The 26,111-nt window shown below is 38.3% G+C and overlaps 1 protein-coding gene across 4 annotated transcripts; it reads left to right on the top strand.

Moving 5' to 3' along the window:
- UPF3A (UPF3A regulator of nonsense mediated mRNA decay) lies at nt 1–26,111 on the top strand. 4 transcript variants are annotated; one of them, XM_082076014.1, is made up of 10 exons: nt 1–228; nt 2,227–2,333; nt 10,447–10,553; nt 12,518–12,616; nt 12,706–12,816; nt 15,893–15,948; nt 16,040–16,198; nt 17,919–18,079; nt 21,491–21,565; nt 24,666–26,111. In XM_082076014.1, the coding sequence occupies exons 1-10, from the start codon at nt 13–15 to the stop codon at nt 24,862–24,864; spliced, it is 1,290 nt and encodes a 429-aa protein (XP_081932140.1). In that variant the 5' UTR covers nt 1–12; the 3' UTR covers nt 24,865–26,111. The 4 variants fall into 4 exon arrangements, with proteins under 4 accessions (XP_081932140.1, XP_081932139.1, XP_081932137.1 ...); XM_082076013.1 differs by having other exon boundaries at nt 21,491–21,729; XM_082076011.1 differs by having other exon boundaries at nt 21,491–21,785.

The following is a 26,111-nucleotide window of genomic DNA, read 5'->3' as shown; positions in this document are numbered from 1 at the left end:
AGCGGCGGGTCCATGCGGTCGGAGCGGGAGGCCGGGCCGGGGCTCATGCGGGGCGGCGGCCGCGAGAAGTGGCCGATGGACACCCCGCTGCGGCGGGAGTCGCCCCGCCGCGACCCGGAGGCTCCGCCAAACCCGCCGCCGCCGCCTTCTTCACCCCCGTCCCCGCTGCCGCCGCTTCACCCGACGCCGGTTAAACAGCGAGATGAGAAAAAAACGGCTTTGAGCAAAGTGAGGGGGCGCGAGCGGGGAACGGGGCGGGGGGGACGCACTGGGTGGGTACGGGGGACGCGGGGGCGGGGGCGGGGGGTGTGTGCATGGGAGAGGCCTCTGTGGTGGGAGATGTCAAAGGACCGGGCAAGTTTGGAGGGAGAAGCACGGCGCAGGTGGGCTCTGTTCAGCAGGCTGGGTCTAATGTCAGGGGATTGAGGTATTTAAACGGGTATTTCTTCATCTGCAGAAAGATGGTGTTGATTCACCTCAGTGTTTTGAGATCAAAAGCAGCAGCGCTGCTTTTTTCCCTCTTTTTTTTTTTTTTTTTTCTTCCCCGTGCCTTTTTTGCCTTTAATTCTTCAGAAATCAATATTGGCTGTTGCAGTGGCAAAGCAGCTCCTGCAAGGACAAGAGCATTTTTCTCTCTATGGCTTTATTCGAGCACTTTGCAAAGAATACTTTCCATATAGAGTACTGTGAGGTTTGATTTATTCCCATTTTCTTAGCTGGGAAACTGAAGCACTGAAGATCACTATAACTTAAGTTAAATTCAGATATTGGCAAGAAATGGAAATAGAGTGTCAGGAGCTTGATGGCCATTTTACTGTTTTATGTGCTGGTTTTTTTCCACCCCAAAGGTTTCCCTACAGTTTCCTGGCCTTTATTATTAGCCAGTTTACCCAGATGTGGTGGGTTGACTTCAGGTGGCTGCAAGACACCCAGCCAGCTCCTCTCTTACTCCTTGCTCAGCAGGACAGGGGGAGAAAATAAGGTGAAAAACCTAATGGATTGAGATACAGACAAGGAGATAACTTACCAAGTGTCTTTACAGGCAAACCAGACACAACTTGGAGAAAATTAATTTATGGCTAATTAAAAAAGAAAAAAGTAGAATGGTGAGAAGCAGAGATTAAAACTAAAACACCTTCCTGCCCTCCCACCTTCCTTCCCAGGCTCTACCTCCCCTGCCCCCAGGCAGTGCAGAAGGATGGGGAATGGTGGTTGCAGACAGGACATAACAGCTCCTCTCTGCTGCTCCTTCCTCCTCACGCTCTTCCCCTGCTCCAGCGTGGGGTCCCTGCCATGAGATACAGTCCTTCATGAACTGCTCTGCCTTGTGGTCCTTCCCACATGCTGCTGTTCTTCATGAACTGCTGCAGCCTGGGTCTTCTCCAAGGCTACAGTCCTTCAAGATAAATCTGCTCCTGTGTGGGCTCTCCGCAGGCTGCAGCTCCCTCTAGGGTACCTCTACTTGCAGTGGTGTGGGTTCCCCATGGGCTGCAGTGTGAATATCTGTTCCAATAGTAGGACAGCCTGCTTCTCTGTGGTCTCCTTCATGGGAGTCTCTGCTCCAGCACCTGGAGCACCTCCTCCCCTCTTTCTCTCACCTTGGTGGCTGCAGGGCTGTTTCTCACACCTTTTTTCCCTTGCTCCTCTGTCTCACGAACTGCTGTGCGGCCTTTTCTGTCCCTTCTTAAGTTTTCACTGAGGTGCCCTCGGCTCCGCCATGCCCTGTGGTGGGTCCCTTGGAGTTGGCTGGAACTGGCGGTGTCTGATGTGGGACAGCTCCAGCCTCTTCTCAGAGGGGCTGCCCCACAGCCCCTGCTGCCAGCACTTGGACATATAAACCTAATACACCAAGATATCATTGTAGTAAAAGACTTTAAAGTTGGTTTAAATAATTTTAAAAAGAGATAGTGTAAAAATGTTGTGTAGTCAATATCTGCTTTTTGATCAGTTTTTAATATCTTTTGCTCTTGGCTAAACTGCGTTGGTTCTCAAGCTCTTCATCAGAATATTTGCTATCATACAATTTTACAATGTTAGCAGAAACTGAGATGGGGCATTGTTCTGTCTTTCAGCATGTCCAAGAAGGTAAATCATTAGGAGGCTGATGCTCCAGTTAAAGATCCCAATTTGAGGAAGAGCTTTTAAAGAGGAGCAATATAATTTGTTTAGTCTCTTTCTGCAGTATTTAGATCAAAGATAAATCTCTGTTTTCTTTTAAATGTGCAGGTAGTTATTCGACGGCTTCCTCCTTGTCTAACTAAGGAGCAACTGGAGGAACAGCTACATCCTCTACCTGCCCATGATTATTTTGAGTTTTGCACTGCTGATCCCAGGTGAGGATGAGCTGTTTGTGTAGGTTTTCAGGTGTTTAAAACCTAATTAGGGTATTTTGGACACACGAGATCACATATTGTTTTGCTCTTTGTTAGATACTTAAAGTATTTGTGAAAAACTGGATACATATGCAGAGTGTATGCATTTATGCCCTTTTACATTGGTGATTTTAAACCACAAAATTTTTGTATATGAATAGGACATAATTTTCGTTAAAACTCGGATATTTGTTTTAACCGAAATAGTCATCCTAGGGCAAATATTGCAGAAGTTTTTTTCATGAGTGCCATTTGAGCTTAATTTCTTTGTTTGCTTACATGGTTTTGTATTTATTTCATACAATTTTTTAAGCAACGCAGTTTTATTCATTTTTGTCTCACGCAAAACTAAAAAAAATAGTGGTTGATTTAAAATAAATTGTAATTGCTAGTGTATTATATAATTTACTCATCGTCACAGTGGTAAAATAGAATTCCCTTTCAAACAAAACAATTTACAGAAAAGAATGAACTTAACCACTAAAATAAACAAAATACCCTGTACACTATATCTACATGTGTTCTGAAAACTGTAGTATGAGATCCATCTTACCCATCTTAGCCTGTCTTAGTGTGCAATGAATAACCCTCCACAGGCACCACATTCTTTCCATCAACTACAGAAGAATCCTGGATGTTTATTGCTGTCCAGCTTTCAAAGTTAGGGGTGACCTCACCCAGAGCAGATAACCTTTCCTTTGTAGGCGATTGTGACAAATTGCACTTGGAACAGTCTAGTTCCTGGGCTGATGTTATTGGAAAGGATGCTGCCACTTCTTGCTCCCACTGTGTTATTAATTAGATGGTTAACTCTGACTATACAGGTTCTCTCAGTCAGTTCCACAGTCAGAAAGAAACAAATGTCGATTTGGCGAAACTATGGCAGTTGCTTGACCTAGGTAGTTACACGTATGTGCAGCAACAAAATAGTAGGTGCTTCAGCTTTTCTGGTAGAACCACAATCGATGTGATGTTAGGTAAGAGGAGTATTTCGTCTGATGGAAAGTCTTTGTAGTTACTGACATTTCTCTTCTGAACTTTATCGTCCCTATTTTGAAGTGGATCTCTTTGAGGCCTCTGTCCCAGCTGTTCATTTGATGAGGGAAAAATACCAAAGGCAAACCAAAAATTCTCTGAAGAAGAGTCTCTCTGGCATCAGTGTGTTTGGCTGCACAGATGCCAGGAAACAGTTAAAATTTTAATTTTCTGGAACAATTGTTGGCATAAGAATTTATCAGCCATCTTAGAGAATGCACTGACAACAATTGTACATATAAAGTTTTGGTTTTCTCTTTACTTCTCTATGATGAATTATGCAGTACTTAGAAATCTTGCTGTCCACTCACTTAATTGCATCCATGTCAGGTTACTGATGAAAGATGTCGTGGGTTTTCTCATGCTGTGTTATTCATCATGTACTCTCATAGAGCTAGAGACAGAACATATGTTTATATATATAAAGAATTTGTTACATGGTGTACATGACACAGCAGCTCATTCTGGTAAAGAGATGAGGACATGCTTAAAACACTTTAAAAACCTGTTTGTTGTGAAGAGCAGATCTTCCTGATTAAAAATAACAAAACGTGAAGAAAATAAAGCTGTTCCTTATATTGTTTTGCTACTAGACTTCAGGGTGCAGCAAGCGAAGAATATGCATGTGAAAACTTTTTGAACAATGAGATCTCTGAAATGTGTTACTTGGATTATCAGTTTCCTTGAGTCTGATGTATGACCTCTGTAATAAAACAGTTATCTGGGAGAACAATATTCTTTTCCTCTTGAGTTTTGGATTCATGTTCTCTTCTGCCTTTACAGCTTTAAATTCTCTAGAAAAAGTTTTATTCATGTGTGTGTGAATTTCTCAACATGAACTGTTTCATATTGACTTTATTTTGCTTCATCTTGCTTCTTCAAAACGATGCTTTTATACAAAAGATGTAATTTTTCAGAATGGGTTTATCTTCACCTGGTTTGTATGCCTGCAGCTCTTTCAGCGAACTTCGCGGTTTAGGTGCGCCTTTAGTTACGGTTCTGCAAAGTATTGGCTTGACTGATTATTTGTTCTTTGACTGGCCCAGGATCACCTTGCCCCCTTTGCCCTCTTGGTTTGAATGCTGACACATACCAAGTGTATATCTGTTTATGGTTTAGCTCTTTACATGTCCATACACTAAAATATACAGAAACTTTCAGAAATTGTTACATTAAAGATGAGATTAATACAGTGAGTCTTAATCTCCTCTTATCCAGCAGAGAACTGTTTTCTGAGTATAACGCATTGTTGCAGTAATCCTTCAAGTTATGGACAGTTCACAAAATTCCAGAAATCTCTGTGGATGCGTCTTCACACCATTCCAGCCAACAGGAAGAGCTGCAGGACAAGATGGGCATGCTCTTTCTACACTGCCCGCTGTCTTTCACTGATCAGCTTTTTGTAGGTCTTGTACCATTTGCTTAATGGCAACGAATGCAGAGAATTCAATCATCATAAAAGCATGGGAAGATTAAAAGCAAATTTCATGTTACCTAACGAGAATGATTTGGAGAAGCTACTCAGTGAGGAGGATCTGTTTGCTGGAAAGATAAAGGGGAGTACAAATCTGATGCAGAAGCAGACAAATTTGCCTGAAAAGCTGTAACATCTCAGTTTAACCCCACCCTGTGTAACTCTAGATAACAAGTTTCTATGAGCTCATTCAGATTTCTTCAACTGTGTAGTGCACTGACTTCTTTTTTTCACATGACACTCTTAAACTGTAGAACTCCTTGTCAGAAATTGATGCCAGAAATGATGGAGGTTAAAAATACTTCAAGAGCAGTTAGACAAATACTTATTTAGACAAATAGTTCTGTATGAAAACCTATTAAACAAAAGGACACAATTTTTGTATTATGAAGTCCCTAGGCTGCAAGTAGCTGAAATGATATACTAGGTAAAGTGTCAGTGTGTAGTTTCTCCTTTTTAATATATTTTCTCTAAGCATCCTCTATCAGTTGCTGTCGGAGAGAGGACAAAAGAGGTCTAACTATAGCTTTTTGTACATTTTTATTTTCAAGGCCATCTCATGCTAGAGGACAAAACAGACAGTTGCAGTCCTACCTATATGCTTTTGCAAGATAGACATTGTCAACTCCATTTTCACTGTTTTTACAGTCTAAAGGTTATTTTTAAGTGTCTTGTGTCTATAGTGTCTTGTTACTATAGGCAAGCTATAAAACTTTAAAATTCCATTTGATTATGTAATGTCATAATGTATAGCACATTTTCAGTCATACCCATTTCAGTAAAATCATTTCAGAAAGTGACTTGCGTTGTGTTTCATTCATTTTTTCAGATTAATCTGATTCACTGATTAATATATTCTCTATTGTACATTAACATTAAAATACAAACAAAAGACTGTTTCTGTGACTCTAGGGGTGTTCGTTCGATAGACACAGTATCTATCACTAATAATAAAGACTGCCTTCCTGACAGTCTGTCTTGTTCTCTGACTCTATATATTAACTACCTTTTTTCCAGATATTCTTTTTTGTCTGCATGTAAATGTTTCTGAGTCTTCTAAACCTTGAGTCAAGTGATTGAGCTCTGGCCCTGCAGGATTTTGGTTGTCCCTCCAGACTGGCCCTGGACACTGGAAATTGTCAGTGGTGGCGTGAGGTTACAAAAGTAAAGAGATCTGAACAGAAGCTTTACTTATGTGAAAGCCAGTGAAATATTTGATGCTATGCCATGTGTCACAGACAGTGATTAAGCTTCTTGCAAACAGCACTCTGCCTTTGCCCTTCATAACTGCTTCCCAACATTTTGCTCAGGATTATTGTAGGCAAATAGCATTGATGCTGTGGGATGGCCGTGTGCACCCAGGAACCGCAGCTCTGAAGTGGCAGCACTTTCAAAGCCACAACAGAACCACCTCTACGGTGTTCTGGTTGGAACGAGTGACGGTCTGTCATCACAGCTGCATAATCTTTCTGCTTCTCTGTGGCTGGGCAAGTTGTGCTCATTTGTATCTGCAAAAAGGGAAGGCTAAGTTAAAGTTACACCAGTTCCATCCACTATGTGAATGACCACAGGAAGTGAAAGACAAGAATGAAGGCCAGTGGATTTTACGTTGACTTGGCAATGTAGATGATGATTTACCTGTTTGATCAGAAATTATGTAATATATGAATGGATGGATGGATGTTTATTTAACACTCCAAAATTTAGATTTAGAGATCTATATATACATGTAAGTATATATGTTTTTATATATATATACACACACACAATCACTAAGTTGATAAGTAGTTTTACTAGATGCGATGGTTGTTTTTATAGTTTACATTTTGCTATTTATGTTGTAGATTACTTTAAAATTGTTTTCCTTTTTACCTGTCTTTTTACGCAATTGTCTTAAAAGATACTTCGTAGAAGTAAACTATTAGAATGTGTTTGTTATTAAGATTACTATAAAAGTGAGGGTGTAAAGAGATGATAAACATAAGTATTGTAGAAAAAAACATGTAACCTAAAAGATTGAACACCCTTAAACGCAGAGCAGAAAACAAAGAAACTGCCTGTTGTACTGAAGAAATGTGTATAGTCAGAGTCTACAAGAGTAGAGCAGGACTGATTCTTCCTAGTAGAGGTTATTAGCCACAGAGCCCCTGCAAAGCCCTGTGCGCTCTTTGCTGTACAGTCACGCTGATGGGTTTTCAGTGGAGAGGTGAAGAGGGAATCCAGGCTTGGTGGAGATGTGGGAGCTGCAGGTGGAACTTGGGTGTCTGAAACCCAGAGTGAGAGACAGCATTTCATATGCAGGCCAGTGCTAAGTATTTCTGATTTGCTACATTTAGTTAACTTCCCACTTAATAAGTGAATTTTATGCTTTTTATTTTTTTAGGCACACTGCACACTTTGCTGGGTAAAAAATGTAAGACAGGGTTGGAAACACTTGTCAATAAGGCTTTTATACACTAAGAACTCTTGACATCTAATTTGCTCAGATATTTCTCATATGAGAACCAACTCTGTAGAAGTGGCTCCATCAAAGAAGGAACCTGTAATTACTACGAGTTGTCATAGCCATGTTTCTACAACCTTCTACCCTGATACACACCAACAAAAATGGACAGATAGTCCTATTTTATTGTGCTGCTGTGCACATCAATATCCTGCTATGCCACAAGCATGCTTTTATATTTTTGTATGTTTCTGCTGATGTGAATGAACTTCTTAAGTATGATAATAATGGATAGCAACAACATTGGATCCCTTATTTGCAAGGTGAATTCTAAATCTGTTTTCCGGAGTCCTGTTTATACATTTTGGACTCTTTTTCTTACTCATAAATTGTTAATAACCATATCAAATGTTGCTCTGTTTTGAAAGATACTGTGATAAGCCTAAGCTGAAAATGTTAGAAAAATATTATGCTGTGTATCAGGAAAAGATTGCGTTGCCAAAGCACATGAAACAGACAGCATTGATGTACATGCTAAAGAAAACAAGGAAGAAGTCTTTGTATTTTCTGTTCTGTTTCACCATTGTTATGTATCCAACCATAAGGTTCTAAGTTACTGCAGGAAAACAAAACCAAACCAATTTTATGATGAAGCTGTTTGCTGTGTGTGCACTGAGACACAGAAGTGCCACAGTAATGTAGTGGCTGGGACACTCGTCTGAGTCCCAGTCTTTGATCTATGGAAAGTTTTAGTATTTTACAAAAACTGAAGATGGGTAAAACACTGAAATAGTTGTTTAGACTGGGAACTGAAACTCAGTTTCTCAGTCTCAGATAATATTACTGGGCGGAAAAATAATGCTTCCTCAAGATTTCTGGTTTTGTCTTCTGAATCTTCAGCACTTCAAGTGTATAATCATATCAGCCTCTAATATCAGGCCTCATTTAATTTAAACATCAAAGAACATGAAACATAACAATAATCCTTTTTAATGTTCCAGCTATTAGACAGCACAGGGACTTTTCTTGCAGCACAGCTGTAGTTTACCACAATAAAACCTCCTCCTTTAAGTATACTTTATGGAAAATGTTACATTTCATCCTTTTTTTTTTTTTTTCTTTTTTTTTTAAACTGATGAGAAGGAAGCTGGCTTGTTACATCTTGGTGGTAACTGCATCTTAGTGGTAACTCCACAGCCACCCTCAAGATACCTTGTGTTGCATGTGCAGACAGGAGGTTTGCAAATCTGATGGCAGAGGAGTGTACAGGGTTTGCAGAACCCCAGGACAAACACAGCCACGTGCTGCCATGCACATTTGTTCAAGCTACAGCTCAGGAGTGTCAAACTCATTTTCAGCAGGGGCCACATCAGCCTCGCGGTTGCCTTCAAAGGGCCGAATGTAATTTTAGGACTGTGTAAATGTAACTATTCCTGTATTTATACAGTCCTAAAATCACATTTGGCCCTTTGAAAGCAACCACGAGGCTGATGTGGTCCCTGCTGAAAATGAGTTTGTCACCCCCGGGGCTAGATCTTACTTGCCAGTGGTCCATAGATGTGTGGAACCTCTGCAGGCTGTGGTGGACAAGGGAGCACACTGTAGTGTCTTCCAGCACTGCTTCGTGTCAGCAGCATAGCTCTCACCCTGCCCTAGCAGGCACTTTTGTGGTTACCTGCTTACGGTTTACTAAATGGTATTCACATCCTAGAATATCAAATTACAGTGAGTATATATGGATGAAATAGCTCTTCCTTAGAATTAGAAGGTTTATCCTCTGTGTGCTGTAGAAACACTCCATAGCTGGTGTTTGCAAAACATCATAATGGAAAAAGCCCTTTAATTTTTTGTTAAACATTTCTCCTGGCTACAATATCAAACAGGAGTTTGGTGCGTTTACAAAATCATTGGTTAGTTATTGACATCGCTGCTCTTTATGGTCACCTTCTAACACCCAAAGTGGAATGCATATGGATGCACATTTGCAAAAGAAAAAATTAGGTTGTCGTAACTGTGTTGCTTTGAGCTGCCACGTGTGGATCCTGTGATCCAACCCATATTTTTGCTCTTTCTCACTTACTGTGAAATCTGATTCTGAGATAGCTATGGGATTGAAATACTTTTCCAACTGTGTGTGTTTAGTGTCTCCTGCTGCTGGTGGTGAGTTTGTCTGAAGACAGGCCATGTGTGGCAATACTATAATAAACATTGATATTTTAAAGTCATGGGTTTGTGTTCAGATATACTCCAAAATCTGGTGTAATACACAGCCATCACTGAAGGCAGTTTAAGCCAAACTGTTTCATATTACCATTGCAGGGGTTTAAAGCATGTACATGCCGTGACTCAAAACAACTTAGCTGATGGGTGGTAATTCATTAAATTACCTCAGTTTCATTGCGGTTGGTGGTGTTCCAACCCCAGTGTTTTTATCAGGCATGTTAAAAATTTACCCCTGCAGAGGGATCTATGCCAATAAATTCTTGAAGGATCAAAATTATTTTAGGTAAGTCCCTGTTTATTCTTTTGGTAGAAACGCTTTGTATAATATTTTCACTTATCGTTTTTCACAACTAGACATTGCATATATATTCATACACATGTACGTTAAATGAACTATTTGTACATCGTTCAGCATATTATCTTTCCAATTATCAAGTTATTTAACCTTTCTTAAAGGTGGAAATCTCTTTAATTACAATGACAACCACCAGTTAACTGGGAGGCTTTTACTGAAGCAGCAGCAGACTTCGAACACCCAAGAAGGTCCCCAAAAGAACTGCTATTATTCATATATCTTAAATAATGAAATACTGGACTAAAAAGCATTGATACTGCAAGATGGAAGTGTATGTTCTGCAATTTAGGGAGAAAAAACAAACTAGAAATGCGTGTCTCACTTCAGAGTAGTTTTCCCAGTTATATCCAGGAATTCAGTTTTTCAGTTACTTTTTGTCATAAATAAGATTAGACATGTATGTGTAAAGACTTCAGTATGCATGTTTAAGGTAGTCACTTCCCAAAAAAAGATGAGAATTGCAGTGTGATCCTTCTAGTTTTACTACTTTTGAGTCCTAAACAGAAGAGTAAATAACAGAAAATAAAATTGTTTCTTGTTGCAGCCTTTATCCTCATCTCTACTCAAGAGCATACATTAACTTTAGAAATCCTGAGGACATCCTTCTTTTTAGAGATCGCTTTGATGGCTATGTCTTCATTGATAATAAAGGTTGGACTATTTGTAAGATATTAAATGTGTATATATACATATACCATTTTAAAACATGAATTCATTTCATTTTTCCTAAATATACCAGGGTTTTTTTTTCCTCAGTCTACAGTTAACTACATAAAAATATATTAAAATCTAGCATTTAAAAGGTAATGGAAGTACAAATTGTGCTTGTCCATGCACTCTTGCTTCTCTGTGTGGTGTGCATGCTTTATGTGCATTCTTGTACCTTAAGCAATACACTATGAAGATCTTATTAATTGTCAGGCATGCTTCACAATTCATCACAACAGTAACTGAACACATTGCAAGCATGAATTGTTACATCTTTAGTGGGTTTCTGGGAGATAAAGTTGTGCCACTACCATTTTGAAAAGGCAAGACGAAAACTTGTCTGCATCATTTTGGTTGTCCAATTTGAGACCCGTATGGCTTGACTTTTTAGAGCATTTGCAGACGAGTTGAATTGCATGAAAAGAGTGATAAAATTGCTGTCCATCTTTAAAATGTTCAGTCTACAAAATTTTGCCCTGGTTACAAAAACTCCGTAATGTAGATGTGGATAAATCCAGGTCTCCTACAGTAGCACGATACTGCCATAGCCACCAAAAGGTACTTCCCCTTTAGCCGTTCCTTGTCTCCTTCACTCACACCTTCTGTAAAAGAATGCACAGGTTGTATAAAACAGACATAAATTTGTGGGTTTCTTTGAACATTGTCCATTCTGTTGTAGGCTTCTAACTTAGATTTAGATGGATTTTCCAAGAGATGGAGAACAATACACTCCCTGCAGTGTGTGATTCCCAGATTTCAAGTTCTGTTGTAAAGTAGTAGGCAGGCTAGCTCCTAACCAACAGATGCCAGAATTTTCTAATATGCAAATTTTTTCTTTCCATCTTGTCAGAAAAAGCTGGATTGTTTTTGATGAAAAACTAGAAATTAACTGTTTTTCGTAATTCTGCCAAGAGTTCGGTTTGTCTGAATTAAGCACATTCTTCAGTGTTAGCTGGACTGAAACCAGAGTATTCTGTATATTACAAAACAGAGCTTGGACACAGTTGGCCAGTTTGGTTGGCAGGATCGTGCAAATAAAGAGCACAAACTTTGATCAAAGGTGCCCTCTGGTGAGGATTGTGGTGGCATTGCATTTACAAGGCTAAAATTAAAACAAGCATGACCAGATGCAGTAAGGTCAACAAATATTCTATCAGATTTAAGCCGTGTTTTCAGTGGACTTGAGCAAAGTGTAATCTTGAACTTGCTGCAAGTGGAAACCAGGTGAAACTCAAAAGCTACACGCAGTTCTGACTGCAGTCCAAAGAAGAATCCAGTATTTAAGGCAGAATTCAAAACAAAGTACCCATGCCAGAAACACAGGCAAGGAGTTGTGTAGTACATCATAAATGGGAAAAAAACAAACCAAACCAAACACAACAAACAAAGAATTTAACAGTTCTACATGCTGAGTTTTGAAATGTTGAATCTGACAGAAGGTGTTATGGTTTTTGATTTTATGTTACCCAGCATATTTATTCTGGCAACAAAACTTTACAGAAGCAATTAATTTCAGATTAATTTCTCAGTAGTACTTACTTGTCAGGCTGAGATTTTAGGTAATTTTTTCTTATCAATGAATATCTGTGAAGAATTAAGAGGGAATTACAAATGATAATGCAAGAATTTTATTGTGCAACAGTAGTCATCTTCATTTTGACAGTGTATGTCCACAAATATTTAATGTATATATATATATATATATAATTAAAATATGAATGTATTCTGTTTTGATTCTAAAATACTACTACATGTAGTTTTTCATTAGAAGTTTAGGTTGGGATTGTAGAAACATTCACCTTTGATTTCAAGTAAGACCGCCCAACAAATTTTCAGTAGTTTTGAAAATCTTACCTGAACATAATGTTTTTCCTCCCTCAGAAAATTAAGCATTGATCTCTTTTAAGGTTTGGAGTATCCTGCAGTGGTTGAATTTGCACCGTTCCAGAAGATTTCAAAAAAGAAGCTGAAGAAAAAAGATACCAAAGCTGGGAGCATTGAAGATGGTAAACATATTTTCTTGGTGTCACAGTGGAAAATGCCACTTCTGTAGTGCATTGCAAAGTATTAACAATTCAAAAATTTTTCTTCACAGATCCAGAATATAGGAAATTTTTAGAGAGTTATTGTGCTGATGAAGAGAAAATCTGTGCCAATCCTGAGATTCTTTTGGGAGAGATTGAGGCCAAAACAAGGGAACTCATTGGTCTGTTTTCTTGTTTTTTTCTTCTTATTGAGAATATTGAATATCTTTTTATATCTTTATGATACTACCTGCAAGAGCTGACCTGTTCAGCCTAACAGAGATTGAGATGATTGCTGTGAAATTTTTGTTATCCAGCCAAGTAGTGGCAGGAAACATCCCACCTTTTGTTTTAAGTCTCTATGCATGGGATCACTTGACTTCGCTGGAAGTTTTGCATGCACAGTGGCTTCAGAAATAGGTCCTTATACTTCTGAATACTTACAGATGTTTTAAAAGCTGGCAGATTTATTTTTAAAAGAGAAAATAGCTGAATATTTAACATTTGATCCCTGATGTTAGCTGGTTTTATTGTGAAACATGAAATTATTTGTTTGTTCTCACGGTCAAGATTCTGCAAAAGCTTTGAAAATAAGACAGCACTTGGTTGTCTGTGTGCGTGCAGCACGACTTTCACAGTCTCTGGAGGAATCTTTAGTCAGACCAACATTGAGACCTTCAATACCACTCTGCAGTTTTCAGGATTACATGGAATATTCATACGCTGCATCTCCAAGTGACAGCATGCAGAACACTTCCTCTTTCCCTAGATGTGACAATTGAGTAGGGGAACAAAAATGAACTTTGCTATTATTTCTTTACAGTCTAAAAGAGCCACCTCTTTTGATTAATGGTGTGTGTATGTCTGTCCTTGCCTGTGACAAGAATTTCTAGAGTAGCATTAATTAACGTTAGAAGTACAGACATATAGAGTATTCTGTCACCAGTAAAACTTGTTTATTGCTTTTATAGATAAGGAAGTTCCCCAGCAATTTTTATTTACCTCAAATCTTCCCTAGTATTTGACAGCAGAGTGAATGCAGTCAGAATTTTCTAAGAAAGTTTACAATTTCAAGAAATATTTATTAACTTTAACATTTTCTCACTATGACAATAGTTAGTCTTGAGAGTGGCAGGTTTCAGAATAACCATGTTGGCTGAAGGCAGCTTTCTATTAGGAGTTTTAATGTTTTGTTTCTGTTAAATCACAGGAAGTCAAATTAGTCGCCATTTTTTTTTCTGCTATTCGAAACTGCGACCATTGCTATCAATATAAAAATGAGAACAATTCATTAGGTAGCATGTGTGTAGCAAAATTATGTAAGGGTTTAGTTGCATGTCCGGTTTCAAAGGTGTTACTCCTACTGAAGTAAATGAAAGATGTGCCCAGGACTTTGTTGGCAGAATTGGGCCTCACCTTCTCAGCATTTCTCCAGCTAGTGTTACCGCAAACCAGCATGTTTTATGCATCACGTCAGATGTTTTAGCTCATCAGTTTCAGTGTGACAGAGAGATATAAAACAGATTTTCTCTGTAACAAGATGAAGGTAAGCTCATTCTTCTGGCTTATTTGTAGAGAGCAAGATAAAGTATTAAAGTTACGTTCTTAATTTTGTAATTGATTTTCTTTTAAAATTTCTTAAGCATTTTAAGAAAAACCTCTTTGATTTTAACTTGCAGTAAGGCCCATAAATAAGATGGGTAAGATTCAAGTTTGACAAACATTCTTTTTGCCTTCTTCTTTCGATAGTACTCATCACATTGCCTCTCTTCCTTGAACTTCAGGTTATAATTTCTGATTAAACCTCTTGCACCACAAGCTTACTCATGACTAGGGTCAAGCTCTGGACTCCCCGTGCAGCTTATCCTCAGACCCTCCAGTTACAATTTGTGGCCACTTTCAGCTTGTAAAAGTGCCCAGAGACAGACATTGCTCAGATGGGGGAATTTCGAGGAGCAGGAGAGAGAGTCAGAGCTACAGATCCGAGGGACTGGCAGGGAGCGTGCTGGGGACCTAGAATTGGTCAAGAAGTAAGGGCTGAGGGGGGTGGTGGGCAGCATGGAAAATCTAGGGAGAGAGGGAAGAAGATTTCAAATCAACGATCTTTTTCGGTTGTTGCTTTTGACCAGTGATATGTGCTAAAAATAAATATTGAATCTTATCAAGCCTTCCTATTCATAACCGTGTAACAAGGTTTTATCATTAACAAATGGGTTGCTAGCAGGATATTTAGATTTTCAAGTCAAAAACATTCAGCTGTCTTTGGGATATGAACTGTGTCTCGATTTTGGATATACCATTTTAAATGTAATGAAGAATTTTTCATTTCTTTTATTTCTCCTAAATCCTGTCATGCATTCCATCAGTGAAATTTTCTTCTGGTTTGATGAAGAGTCCTATAAAACATTTTAAATTCTTTCTGGTAGTAAATATTTTCTATAAGTCTATCCTGGAACATCTAAGGCTGACATAATTTAACTACTCACAGCTATAGGTACGCAAAGTTTTAATTAGGTACTGACAGTCATGAATGCTGTACATGATACAGAATTTGGTTATGATCCCCAAGTTTGTGTAGAATTTGGAGATGGTTCAGGCAGGTGGCTTAGGCTGAATTTCAGAGTGTGGAGGCAGCTCTGTAACATAAGAATGGCTATGTGAGCCAGTAGATGAGGCACTTCATTTGGGAAACCAGAGTTTTGTTGAATCTGTAACCTGGAACAAACCACTTATCTCTTATTAATCCTGTTTTCCTGTGGAGAGGTGAATGCTGAATGGTAGTTAAATGGAAATGTTATAAGAGTGAAAATATTTCCTTCGTGATGTACTTTGAAATCTGGGATTGAAAAATGCTATATGAGATTACAGTAATGTGGTCTGTATATGAAGAACAATGTAGCTAATTTTGATGTACAAAATTGAAACGTAGGAGTAGGTTCTGAACACACTTCCTTCCTTTTTGGTGAATAACCATTTGATGAGCATTCTCTGAACTGAAAAAATAATGATTTTTAATTAAACATTAAACAACCGTGCAACATACCTCTGTTGCTTCTGACCCTAACAGCTAAAAAGCAACAAAGTGTTTCTAAAACAGAATGATGGGAATGCCTTCAAAAAGATATAAAACAAACAGGATTATTAATTATTTATCTCCCTTGCATATAAAGCTAGAAAAAAAGGGGTTAGTACTGAAGTAAAGAAATGAGTACATATTTTAGGAGTTGAACACTATATCACAAATTTTTTGTGTTTTAGCTAGAAGAACAACACCCCTTTTGGAATATATTAAAAATAGAAAATTAGAAAAGCAGGTACGTTCAGACTTTTGCCTGAAGTTCAACATTTATGTTTCACATGGTTTTCCGTTGGACAGTTTGCAATTAATCATTTTGAACTCTTCAGAGAATACGAGAAGAGAAAAGAGAAGAACGAAGGCGGAGAGAATTGGAGAAGAAACGTCTGCGGGAGGAAGAGAAAAGGAAGCGCAGAGAAGAAGAAAGACGTAAAAGAAAAGAAGTGGAGAAGCAAAAGAAGATTTCTGAAAAAGAAATAAGAATCAAGGTACTTTAATGGGCAAAACGTATTCCTCTGTTGCAGTTATTCAGAAGTTCCTTTGCAGTCTCATGCTATATCTACGCAGCGTACTGGGGTACAGTGTGGAGATACCAAACCAGTTTTGACTGGCAGGGGAGGAGATGTAGGGCTTTGACTAAGATGTGTTATTGAAAGGTGGGTCTAGTTACCTTAGGTACAATGATGTGCTGATGCAGTTATGACAGGTAACTCAGACATCTCTATAGGACACTGCCACATTCTATGATGACTTAATCTGATAGAACCAAATTGTTCTGTGCTAACATGTTGGAAGATTGTTGCAAATACGGCTTTAGCACTTTCTATCGTGTAAATCTTCATCTAGTCGTGCATGCAGAGAGTTCTTTGTGTTATGCTCACAACTGATTTATTTATAGTACACTTTAAGGAAGTTACAACAAAGTGTTGCTGATTTCAGACTATGCTGCCTTCTGACATTCTGAATGCATGTGCTTTTAGTGCCTTTAGTTAGGGAGGTGTATTTAAGATGACATAGGTAAAAACTATTAATCTGAACTAAATTTCATGGTATTGGAAAGATATTATAGGCTATTTTGAAGAGGAAAGTTGGTATAGGAGTCTGTAGCTTAACACATGGGCACACAGACTCACTCCAGATCTTGTGTGGAGAAGCCACCAAGCTGTGTACTTCTTACCTTTTCCTTTTCTTCCTGGAGAACAGTTGTCTTTACCTGGATGTATCAAAAAAAAGTAAGTTCTGTAGCCAAATTGCAGATTTTTTGTATTTGGGCATCAAGAAAAACATTCTAGAACTTCAGAAAAAAAGAGACTTGTTTTTTAAAATGTGTTACCCAAAATCAGTTGTCCAGAAGACCCGAGAATTTGTGACATATCTGTGGCAGTCTGACCTTGAAAGCTAGTTCTGTGTCTGAAAGCAAAGGATAGCATTACCAGAGAGAAACATTATGGAAGTTTTAAATATTAGTGAAGAGTAACTTGTGCTTATTTCAGAAAAACTGGTGAAATGTCTTGCTTATTCTTGAAATATTAGAGAAATCATTTGAGACAGTTAAGCCTTCTATAATGATTATTCCTGTAATGCTAGACACTGCTCAAGCCCTGTGCAGCTTATTTGTGGTGAAAGGAACAGACTTCTTGGAAATCTTAATGTCCAAGGTGAAAATGCAATACAACTTTTTCTGCTAACATCATAATTTTTTCCTTAGTCTATATTTCTGTCAGGATGTATTTATTCTAAGCACTGACTTCTGTATGCCAGTCTGTCCCAAGTAGTTCATGTGTAACACATTTTATAGATAATATTTCATGGAGTAAAGTATTAATCTTGCTCCTTTTGTCTTGGAGGTTCTGCTTTTGTTTTATTGGCAATAACATTGACCTCTGTTATATGATTTCCAAGAAATCATAGACCATAATAATATCTTTATATATAAAACATAGGAAAGAAAAGTAGGTGAGTGCTTTCTCCAGTACTGTCAGCATATTTAAAAGTGTGCAGTTGAATGCCTGTTAATGACTGTCACTCCTTAGCAGAAGTGAACTGCCCTCCTTAAATAACTTTTTAAATGTTATGCTTTGTAACATACATTCCTAGGATTTAAATATCTTCAATCTTAATAGGTTTTTGATGTATTTAATACATTATAATGTCTGTTGCAATAGATGAGAATAATTTGACATCATAATATAAACAAATATTTCTTAGCTTCTCAAGAAGCCTGAAAAAGGAGATGAACTGGCCAATGAAAAACAAAAAGAAAAAGGTGAAGATGACGACATTGAAGAAAACAAGTGGGATAAATCACCTGTATCTGGCAGTATAAAATCTAAATCATTGGAAGGTTCACTAAAAGAACTTAAGGAAAGGTAAGTAATATTTATCTTTAAGGCTTTGAGTTAGTTCCTAAATTTTTCATTTGAAGGCTTAAACATGATGTAAGTTGTAAATTCGGTGGCCATTTTGTCAGCAAGGAACTGATTTCATTCTGTGTGTGAACAAATCTCTCACTGTCCTTTTTGCAAAAGATGTTTAGTAGCAGCTTACTGACCTGATGTCAGGATTAGTGGATGCAGGTTTTTATTTGTGAATTTTTTTGAAATCCCAGATTGGAAGGATTTCTGTGTGAAAAGTCATTCGGAGTTTCATTGTTATTTCACCTGTTCCCCATCAAGAGCTCAGCTAAAGCCCTCCTTCCATTACCGATGTCAGAGATTAAATGGGCTAGGATGCCTTATTTTTCCATCACACTTCCTTAAATTTTGCTGCAATAACCAAATAAATGTCTTTGATAAGTGGGACGATGGCAGAATAGTTAAGGTGTGATAGATACTTGCAGAAGGTGGTCTCTGTCTCCCACTGCCTTTTGTGTTGCTTATGTAATAGTAGGAACAAGAGGTATAGCCCAGTTCCATAACTACAGTAGCCTACAAATGTCTTACACATGTTTTCAGCAGCTGACTTTCTTGTTCTTTGGCATGTATGTTCCATCGGGAGCAGGATTCACTGTAAGATACGTAAGATACATACCTAACAATGATGTGCTGCTGGGTTAAATAATACTTTGTTCTTCAGTAGCATTTTTCAGCCAAGCTCTCAAAAGTGCTTTGCAAAATGGAAGACCTGAAGCTGAGATGTCAGGTATATGTGCAGCTTGTACACATGGAGAAACTTGAGCATTTAAATGATTTATGTAAGGTATTATGTGCAAAGTACTAGAGGAAGTTCGGGATTGTGCTCTAGGAGCCTTGCAGGCTACCTGCCTATTCTCTGTAGTTTAAATTTTAACTTTGTCCATGTAGTTTCTTGATTTTTATGAAAGGTCTGCAGGAGCTGCAAATTTTCTCATAATGGCAGATAGAAAAAGAAAGAAACAGTGAACTCTGCAAAATAAAACCGCTGAATTTGCTAATTGGAGAAGTGGTTCACCAGTAATATCCTACATGCATTATTGATCTTTTTTGTTTCTCACTAAGGACATCAAACATAGGCTCAGTGTTTCAGTATGTTAAGCATGTCCTGAAAGATGCTGAAAACTTGCATTTCCTTTTCTCTGATGGAAATTGAAAACGTTGAACACCCCATTTTTTGACGTTCAACAGAGGAAACACAGAAAAATGTCAATAGAAACACTTGGAGGGGCAAATCAGTTGTTTGCTAATAAGGCTTTTCATGTATTAAACTTTTGCTGGTGCCACGTAATGTTTTTAGTATTGATCTTGCAAGTTTAATAAGGCATTAATGTAGATTTTCCAGGTGTAAACCAGAATCCTTTTGGCTGTGCAGGTACAGTAAGTGTTACCTTGTCTTTCTAAGTGCTCATTTCATCATTATTAGTAGTGGGGGTGATTAGGTAGCAAGCTATGAGCTATTTCAGCTGGATTGAGAATTAGAGGTTTAACTATGTGACTGGCTGAAAAATCAGTAATAAACTGTAGCTTCCAACTCGACATACAGGAGACTGAATTACCTGTTGGAAACCATGTTTTAAGGCTTACTAGCAATAGCTTTCTACCACAAATGAAAACCTCAGTAAGTGCATGAGCGTACATGGTCTCATATGGATTTGAAACTATACCAAACGGAAATGTGCTTCCATTCCCCGTCCATCCATTCATTTCTGCTTTATTTTTGCTGGCTGCATAATTTTATCTTCTACTTGCACTTTGTAATTACATTATTGCCTATCCCACCATTTGCACTCTTGCTTGCCTGTTCACCATGACTGAATTTTAGGAAGCTACTTGAAGCACTCTTGAACTGGAGTTTGTGTCCCCGTCACCTGCTGACCTTCAGGCACGTTCGTTCCTTCCTCACCCACAGGATCTGGCAGGGAGGGACACGGGTACCAACAGATCTAGGTGTGTCTTTCTGGCTTTTTGGAAAATCATGTTCCAGAGCCTTGCTAGGACTTGGAGTTAGTGTCTAGAATAGCATATTAAACCTGAAACAAACCCTTGAGAACCGACAGAGTATTTTATAGATATGCATCTGTGCTACAGGTACAGTATCTCTGTAATAGTGATGCAGGTGTGTCTGCCTGCTGGGATGTTGCTTCCCTTTGGTGAACGTGTTGTGCTGACACAAGCAGAGTCTTGTGAAATGCTGAATAACTTACCGTCGTTCAGGTTTTGTTGCTGACCTCCAGCTCTTCCTGAAATGGGGCCGCTGTCTTGGCAGCCCCACCAATGTCCACGTTTATGGCAGAGGCTGATGTTTTTCACAGTTCTGTTCTTTTTAAAAAAAGGCGATGTAGGAAGATACACTTCTATTCATATGAAACCATTCTAAAAGAGAAGCATATCACTATTTGATCACCATTAGAAAATCTCCATGCACTCTCGATTCTGTCTGCTGATTCCCAAAATGTGAGCGGACTGTCAAAAGGAACTTTACTGTTTCAATTTTAAGCATTTATACATATGAAATATATAAAAAGAAACTGCTGGTATTTGCTTCTTTTGAAGTTCAATCTATTCTCTAATCTTTCTTCATTATTTGCAGTTTTGCTTTGTGAGAAAACGACCCAGTTGCTGAACAAGAACAAATGAAGTGAATTGCATCAGACAGGCAGCAAAATGTTGCAAACTAATAATATTTATTATATGAACCCATTGCAGCATAGCAGAAATTAAGTATTATGTTGTGGTAAGGTAATGGTCTTTCACCCAAATAAAAAATGCAAAGGTAGGCTAAGTTACTTGGAGACATAATAAACACAACCCTGGAACATACTGTTCATTTTCACAAGTGCCTTCCAGAAGTTGCAGTGTCAGTGAATATGTTTTGTTAAATAGAGTTATAAACCAAATTGATACATGATACCTGCACAATTCCTTTGGGCCTTGCATGTTCCCAGTCAGGGGAATTCTCACATACGTGAGTCACCTCAGGAAGAGGCCACAAGACATAATCATGCAGCATGTATTTATGTGAGGAGTATTGGGGAACTATTTATGGGATTGCAAAGAGAGATAAAAGCTGAAGAATGAGCTTTCCACAACAGCTGCACAGAAGGCAGATTTTGCTTGCAAAGCTTTGTCTGGTATTTTGAACTGAATGCATAGTCAAGGGCCAGACATCTATGGGTGAGACATTCAGCAAAATTGCACGCAACCAGTTTTAACGAGAAAAAGCCAGCCTTGCTATACAACTGATCTAAATATTGTTGAAGTCGAAGGAAGGCTTTATATTGTCCTTCAACAGTTCGTTGTTTGTGTGTTTGTTTGTCTTTTTACTATTAATTGTTTGGATTTTCTTTTTTTTATAAATACTTGTAGGTCACAAAATGATAGTGACAAAGAACAAAGAGATTTGGAGAGAAGATTTCGAGAAAAAGAACCTGAAAGACAAAGGTACCGACTGGATGATGGCAGAAAGCATAGAGCTCACTATGAGTTTGACAAGTTTGTGAGAAGGAATGAAGAAGAGCTGAAGTGGGGGAAAGGATGCAACCAAGACAGAGGAAAGAAAGGGAACTACAACTACAGCTTCACTGTGGAGGCAGTAGACAAACTGGGTAAAGAGGACAAGTGTGATGACATGGCATCCAAAAAGGAGCGCATAAGAAATAAGGTTCTTTTATTCATTTAGGATAATCTTTCATTAGTTAAATATGCTTCAAGATCACAGGTTTTACTTTTGCAAACTCAGCATAAAGATGCTTTTTCAAAAAAAACAATTCTTTGTTTCATTTTCAGTAAAACCCAGTCTTCTTTCTATGGCTATCAGAGGACAGCAGCAGTTAAAATAAGATCACAGGTCTCCACTCATTCATATTCACAAGATATAGAAGACTTTCTCTCTTCCTTTCAACCCTAGCATTTTTAGAATGCTATTCTTGGAAGCCTTGTGTTTTATGAGTGTATTAAAATGAAATTTAAAGACTATGGCATGCTAGTCTTATAAAGATGTACTTCCATTGACCAGCTCATAAAGTAATTATATTGTGGACTGGTCAGGCATTGCTCAGTAGAGGAATTATAGGGGCTTAAATAAATAGCTAATTCAGAGACCATTGTATACAGGGGGTGTGAATGTGCAAAGTCTTCAGTACTGTATACCCAGCAGTACGAAAAGGCTGTTGTTTAGTTTGGACAAATTATCCTCTATGGTCGTTGTCAGGGAAAGAGCAAGTGCAGACGGGGCCTGGAGCAGACTGTGTAGCAGACCTGTCCCTTTTTGTCTCCCAGAGACATGGGCATCATTTTTCTCAGACTGTCTAATTTCATGGATGTGTCACAGTCTTTTTTCAGAAGTTGGCTTCTCCTTGTCACCCTCATTCTCTGTCCCTTCCGATCCTAGATTTTCCACAAAAGATGACTGAAACACTGTTTTGTGTAGAAATTCATTCTGCATGTGAAACTCTTCTTTCCAGCCAAGCGACTGATCTGTGATGTGGGCTGCAGCTGCTGAGGAGTAAATTGGTCACGTGCAGAGTGAGTCTGTGTGGAGTGTGCACAGAGCAGATCCACGTGGACTCACTCTGCATGTCAAGTAAGTCACCTTGTGCAAACACAGAGTGCCTGGTGTGCCCCACTTTTTGTCACCTGGGCAGCGTGGCTGAGATTTATCTGCACAGACACATCGTCCGCTTCCCACATACATAAGCAGCTCAAGCTGTAGGACAGTCAGAAAACCAGCTAGTTCAGAAACAGGAAGATGGGAAAAACCTTTTTCCTCATGCTTGCCGTGCTGCTCTTGAAATCTCACAAAATAATCTGCAACCTTGGAATTGGATGGTCAGTCTCAGAGCCATTTTGTCCAGCCTTAAGAAGCCACCTCCTTTTTATTCTTGCCATTGCGCTTCTCATAGTTCGCCAAGTCTCTGGATTAGTCCACAGTTCTGGGTTTGTTACCTGAACAAAATAAGCAATATCAGTAAAGTTTTTTGCAATGAGGTGACTTTTTTCCTTAGAGTATTTAGCACACAGATAAAAGTTAAGGGCTGAGTTTTCCAGTTGACCTATAGACTTAACACCAGCACAAGTCATTAGACAGAGATTGAACTTCTTTGTGAAGTTTGTAATAATTAAGTAGAAAATGAGAAATTTCCAGTGTAACAGTCCTACAAGTGTTGATGCACACTGCAAGATACAGAGTCTGTGACATGAAAAAATCATTTGGACCCTTTATCATAAACTTTCCAATGGGTGCTGCTTGTCAGAGGATCTACATTTATGCAGCTGTTTGTGATGTAAAGATGTATGTTACGCATTTCCTACCACACTACAAAGCACTAACTAGAATGATTTAGTTGTATGGCCCAGTAGTGAATCTTGATGTCTGGTTTGGAGATGGAGAATGAAGTGAAGCAAAAAAACCAATCAAAGGTGATGCAAAAAAGAAAGAAAAAGGAAATCATGTTTGGAACGAGAAAGAATGTAAGACTGAAGACTACAATTACTTCAAATTAAAAAGAGAGGTGGAAGTTAATACAGTCCGATGTAGGACAATATCAGTGCTCTGCCACTGTCTTAAAATAGGCTGTTTAATTTTGTTTGCTAGACTCAACAGAAACCTTGATCAAAAAGCTCTGGTTTTGGTGAATGGGTTGCTTCGTAACATTAAAAACTGCTTTTTGTGAGAGTAAAATACTCTTAGTAGGAAAAGATTTCTTAAACAAAGTTTCTAAGCTGCATGTTTTATTATTAAAATTTTAAGAAAGTGCTCTCAAGAGCTATGGAACATGACCAGCTGCAAGTTTGAGGTGTCTTTTCCTTGTAAACTGGCTCCTTCTCCCATTTTTCAGTGATGGAATCAGCACATATATGATGAGGTCACTCACAAAGCCTGTGCATGTTCAAGTAGGCAAATTCCTCTGCTCTGATACTCAATATGGAAGGCGTGATATTGCAATAACTCTGCAATTTTATTTTTATATTTGTAATTAAAATGTCCATTCCATGTTTAAATTGTGGTAGTGATTGATGATTTGAAGTAGCACTGCACACATAACAATTGGTAAAGTTTATTTGAGGATAATTTTCTAGCTGTTGCCTGTTAAACTGGTCTCTGGTTTGTCTTTGTTTTTTTTGCTTGTATTTAGTATTTGTCATTTATCTGCTGAGTTGCAAGTGCCCAGGCTGTTCTTCCCAGTTGATGTTAATAAAGGTAGCACCATTAGCAACATTTTTCGGAGTTTTACCTGTAATACTGTGCTTGATAATTGTCTGCAGTATTGCTCACATCAAATGTATCACAGAGTCTTTAATTTTTCAGGTTTATTTATTCAAATAAGTTCAGATGCTTGGCTCCCAAGAATAGCATTATAAACAAGACAGATATTAAATAGTCAGTTTTCATTACACTCCATTTTTTTCCTTGGGTCTTATGAAATGTAAAGTGATATAACAGAAAATCGATTTTCTTCCACAAACATTCATCACTTTAAAATCCCACGTATGTGTCCCACGCGGGTTTCTCAGAGCGTTAACCACATCTCCTTCCTTCTAGGATCGCCCAGCGATGCAGTTGTACCAGCCAGGAGCTCGCATTCGAACCCACACGGGATCTACAAGTAAAACGTATGATTGCTGCGGGAAATCCTTTGAAGATGCTCTTGATAAAAAGTATGAGGCGGATAGTTCAGCTGGAGGTGGTTCTGAAAAGAGCGAAGAAGCAGAGTAAAACAAACTGGAGGAAAGACTTGTGAAGTGGGATGAACTTAAGATTCAGTGTCATCATAAAAAATTCCTTAGGGCTGTTTCAAAGCTCCACAGGTGATTGTACCAACAAAATTACAATAGCTCTGCCTCCTACTTTCTGTAAAATAAAGGGAAGAGTGACTGGACACACGTAAAGTATCCTAGAGAAAAGGAATAAATAGTTGCTTTTTTACAAAAAGCAGAGCAAGCACTATTTGCCTAATTTAAAAGCAGTTCAGTATTTTATTAGTTTTACCTTGAAATAGAAAACCTCTAATAGTTTTAAAGGAGTATTTATATAAGACTTTCCAGAAGCTATTTCATCTCTTCAAGTCTAAAGCACTGAAATGTAGATTTGCATCAACTGGAAATCTGAGGCACTTTAAATGTGTTTGGTGCGTGACGTGAGGGTCACAGGACCCCATCCTGCTGTGGGTTGCAGTGGGATCCATGGGACCAGCCCTGGGAGGCAGCTCTAGAGCCAGCGGGGTTTGCAGGAGGAGGCCCACAGTCTGCACAGCTGTGAGAAATGGCCCTTGGTATCTGTACCTCATGGTGTTTACGTGGGTTTGCAATTAGCTATAGCATCGGATAAGTGTTCGTAAAGCTACAAGTGTGGTGTTGATAGTTTGTCATTTTCTGAACCACTTTTGCCTTTTATGTTTTAATAGGTTCTTGTGCTTAAAACAGGAAAAAGCTAACACAAACCTCAGCACTTAAACAATATATCTGGTTTTAATAAGCTGTTTTTTATGCTTTTGACACTGACTTAAAAAAACGTGGTTGTACAGTGATGACTTTTTATATGCTAATGTTTCATATAAGTTGCAGTTGCAGCATTTGGAAAATGTATGATACATGAACGTTCTGCAATTCTATTTGTTAAAAAAGCACACATGAATGTCAGCTACCATTTTGTAAGTTCTAGGCAAAATCCTGCTCTCTGATATGGGCCCATATATATATATGTGTGTGTATATGTATATCCTCCACTGGTTTCAATGATAGCTGCGTGTTTACAGAGGGACAGAACATGTTCATTTGTCTCTCATGGCTGAAAATTTCTCAGTTGTCTGAAACTGAGACCTGCTGTGTCATTGAAGTTAAATAGTAAGATATTAATTTATTTTTACATCCTCTTTGAACGTTTTATTATTAAGCATAACATCTAACTGTTCTCGACTAAATATTATTTATTGTATTTCCCAGATATTAAGCATCAAATAGAATAAAAGCAAAAAGATTTTGACTATGA

The sequence above is a fragment of the Streptopelia decaocto genome (assembly GCF_964273445.1).
Source record: "Streptopelia decaocto genome assembly, chromosome: 1".
Taxonomy (NCBI): domain Eukaryota; kingdom Metazoa; phylum Chordata; class Aves; order Columbiformes; family Columbidae; genus Streptopelia; species Streptopelia decaocto.
This window is presented reverse-complemented; position numbering and strand designations above follow the sequence as displayed.

Coding starts and splice junctions, on each gene's coding strand:
- UPF3A (XM_082076011.1), top strand. CDS start 13: ATGCGGTCGGAGCGGGAGGCCGGGCCGGGGCTCATGCGGGGCGGCGGC. Junction 12,617..12,705: donor AGCTGGGAGCATTGAAGATG/GTAAACATATTT, acceptor TTTTCTTCACAG/ATCCAGAATATAGGAAATTT. Junction 12,817..15,892: donor CAAAACAAGGGAACTCATTG/GTCTGTTTTCTT, acceptor TTTGTGTTTTAG/CTAGAAGAACAACACCCCTT.